This window comes from Phaethon lepturus, unplaced genomic scaffold (genome assembly GCF_000687285.1).
Source record: "Phaethon lepturus isolate BGI_N335 unplaced genomic scaffold, ASM68728v1 scaffold52669, whole genome shotgun sequence".
Classification (NCBI taxonomy): Eukaryota; Metazoa; Chordata; class Aves; order Phaethontiformes; family Phaethontidae; genus Phaethon; species Phaethon lepturus.
This window is the reverse complement of record NW_010565089.1, coordinates 5,498-9,031: the sequence shown is the minus strand read 5'-3', so window position 1 is coordinate 9,031 and position 3,534 is coordinate 5,498. Positions and strand designations below refer to the sequence as shown.

At 54.8% G+C, this 3,534-nt stretch overlaps 1 protein-coding gene across 1 annotated transcript in view; it reads right to left on the bottom strand.

Annotated features, from left to right (window-relative positions):
• Positions 1–58: 58 nt before the first annotated feature.
• The window catches only part of SLC16A1 (solute carrier family 16 (monocarboxylate transporter), member 1), a gene marked incomplete at its 3' end in the record, with an annotated part of 5,161 nt that continues 1,685 nt past the window's right edge, over positions 59–3,534 (bottom strand). The window contains exons 2-3 of the mRNA XM_010295060.1: positions 1,561–1,704; positions 59–1,016 (exon numbers count right to left, since the gene is read on the bottom strand). Of these exons, the coding sequence (XP_010293362.1) occupies positions 59–1,016; positions 1,561–1,704 (1,102 nt within the window). The remainder of the gene's footprint in view (positions 1,017–1,560; positions 1,705–3,534) is intronic.

The window sequence follows — 3,534 nt, the reverse complement described above, 5'->3', positions numbered from 1 at the left end:
TCCTCAGCCATCCCTCAGATGCTGGGGCAGCCTCAAAGCTGGTGCTTGCCCCCCTCACCCTTGCCCCAGTGCTGAGGGCTGCTCACGGCTCAGGGGGACCTGCCACCACTCAGCAAGGATGGGCAGAGCACCCCAGACACAGCACACCCTACCTAGCAAAGGGGGTCCCAGAAGCACAGGGCAGCACTCCACGATGGTCACCAGGCCGACAGCACTGGAGAACCGCTGTGCTCCCACCAGGTCCATCAGGGTCTCGAATAGGACTGAGCTCAGCCAGCCAAAGGCAAAGCCAAAGAAGCCAGCATAAATGCAGAAGCCAGCATAGGTGGTGGACATGGGGGCCAAGAGGTGGCACACCCCATTGTAAATCACAGAGATGGCAAAAAAATACTGGACTCTGGGTCTGATCCACTTTGTGTTTGCCACCAGTCCCATGGAAGGTCTGGCCACCATGTCTACGAAGGCCAGGATGGAGAGTAGGAAGGCTGCAGACTCATTAGCAATCTTCTTGCTCTTAGCATAATTGCTGAGGAAGACCAAGGGAGTGAACAGCCCAAAGAACATGATCACATTGCCCGACAGATAGAGCAGGAAGCCCCTGTGTGTGAACAGGGACAGGTCCAAGAACTTGTTGATTGTCTGGAAGAATGTGCTCTTCTGTTTCTTGGTCTTCCCACCAATGAGGTCTGTGCTGGTGTCACCATCATCCTTTTTCACCGCTTTCCCAGCTTCCTGCAGCACCTCCTTAGTGGCCTCTTTCTTCAGCTGATCTGGCTTGGGGCCTATGGGCCGCATCAGGGATCCGGCAACACAGCAGTTCAGCAAGAGACCACCGAGGATGAGGAAGCTGCCGCGCCAACCAAATATGCCAAAGAAGAGCTGGTTCACAGGTGCCAGAGTGGAGAGGAACACGGGGCTGCCCGCCATCGCCAGTCCGTTAGCCAGGGGACGCTTCTTGAAGAAGTACTTGCCGATCATGGTTAAGGCTGGGTTCAAGTTAAACGCGAGTCCAAGGCCTGAAGGAAAGGAGAGACAAGAGGCTCAGAGCTTGACTGCCCCCACAAGCCATCAGCAACCAGCAGAAGGGCTGGTAGGATGAGCGGGGTTTCATTTCTGAGGGTTTCACAGCTGTTTCAGCTGTATTAACTTCCCAATTGCACGAGCAGACTGCTGCATTCTGCCCCCGCTGCCGATTTGGGAGAAGGCGTCAGGGCAGCAGCGTAGCCACACGCAGGAATCTGGGAGCTGGAAGAGGGGAAACTGCCCCGGCTCATGACAAACCTTATGTCAACTGGCAGGGCACAACTCTAACTTGGGGCAGGAATAACGGATGCTCTCTGTTCTCGGCACCAAACACTAGTCCTGCGTACAGTCTCTTGTACAGCATCCCCACGTTGTATCACTGCGGCCATCTCTTATTAGAATGTGTAACAGGAGTCAGGGTTTATGCAAATTCATCACAGAGTTTCTCTAATAATTACTGGGTTTAAGTTGCTCCTCTTGCTGCCTCGGGAGAGGACTTACCTCCGTTGCAGCCCTGCTAGGGCAGCCGTCACTTACCCCCCACAACCCCAACGCAGAAGTAGAGCTCCTCCACCGTGTTGCAAAATGAGGCTGCAATCAACCCGCACCCGGAGAGGCAGCCACCAGCGATCATGATGGGCCGGCTGCCGTATTTGTTCACCAGGATGCTGCTGATGGGACCTAGAAAGTGGAAGGAGATACGCCCAGGGATGAGTTATCTTTGCACAAGAAACAAGACGGGTGCACGCAAGCACCCTGGAGGTTTATTGCCACAGGCTTCCAGCTTTCGCACAGTGACACCTCACCCAACGAGGGAATTGGGGTCAAGAAGAAAGGACAGGAGGTTGAGACACAGCTGGAGATAAGAGTGACATTTGGTTAGAGCATGTGCAGAACCCCAGCAGGAGAAGTGAGCCTCTGGCCAGCGCCAGCATGCTGCAGTTTCTGCCGACCGCCTTCTGAGCAAGCTGCCTTCTGTGGGCTAAGCCAGGAGACAGGTTTGGGACACGGCGAAGACACCTGCCCCGCACAGTGCTCGGCTCTGGGGGCTCTGCCCTGCCCATGGCCATCTGCCTGCCCACCGGGGGCTGGGGTCTCGGCAGCAGAGCAAGTGCCCAGCACCTACCCATCCCCAGCAAAAGGTTTCTGACAGAGACCAAAGCTGTGCAGAAACAGCTTTCATGGGCGCAGGCAAAGCTCCCTGAGGCTCACCAGAGGAGCAGCACTGTGCCATCCCCGGGAGAAGGGGTGCTTCTGTTTTCACTGCTACCTCTTATGGTAGGAAGAGCCCAATTACTCTGCACACCAGCCTTAACAGCTTCATTATCAGGAGCTTTAATCCAAAGCAAACAGTGATTAGATACGGCAAAGCATGCTCTACAGATACTAAAATGTATTTAAATACACTGAATGAATGTCCATTGAATATTAACAGACCTAGTTTTGCCATTAACAGATAGCAAGGCTGTCAACATGTTATTCATGGGTCCTCAGATGCTACTTGACCTTTTTTCCCAGTTTAAACAAAGCCTGGAGAAGGTTACAGAAGCCCTGCTGCTGCAGAAGCTGCCCCCAACCCCATGGCATCCCACTCCCCACAGCCAGCATGGTGCCTACATGCCAGCCAGAGCAGCCTGTGCCAGTGGCTCCAACCTGATGCCATCAGCAGTTGGGAAGGGGCCATGGCCCCAGTCCTGTGAGAGGCAGCAGCACCCAGGGCTGCCACATCACCCCAAGCCCCACACGCATCCCCACAGAGCGCACAGCACTTTGCAAAACCTGTACCTTGAACTCAGCAAACATGATGCCCCTGGACAGAGTCTAAAGGCAGCAGCAGCCTTTCCTCTGGGAAATCCAGCCTGGAGCAGCAGGCTCCAAGGGCAGCTAGCAGGAAGCTGCTCAGCCAGGCAACACCATGTATCCTGGTGGCAATTCCCCCATCTTTTTTTTTTAATTGGAAGAAAAAGACGACTTCACACCCACTCCTATTTTATAGGTTCTATTTTGGTTATTCATGCTATGAGAAATGTGTAAGTAATGGAACCAGAGTCCTCCCTAATCCAACATGGAGCTGAGACAGGAGCGTTTCCACATCCACACTCCCTGATGGTGACAGCACAGGGTGGCTGCGTGGGGCTGTAGGACATGGGGCTCCACCACCGCCAGCCCCCCCCCCCCCGCCAGCCGTGCCTGGGACAGGAGCTCCCCCAGCTCTGCCAGATACCATCAGCCCAGGACATCTTACCAAGCATGAGTTACTTTTTTTGTGCCCAAACAAATGCACAGTTCCCACAGAAAGATGTTCTGAGGGACAAGGAGAAGAGGATGCACACTGTGACCGCTCCAGCGTAATTCAGACCCTGCAAAGGGCCTGGGCTGAGGCTGCTGGAACAAGTGAGGGGGGCAGCGGCATGTTCCTGGGGGATGCACCTGGGCACGTCTGGGGTACCTTCAGCATCTCTGCCACCAGCTTACGGGCAAGCGGTTCATGACCGGTGAGCTGCTAGGATT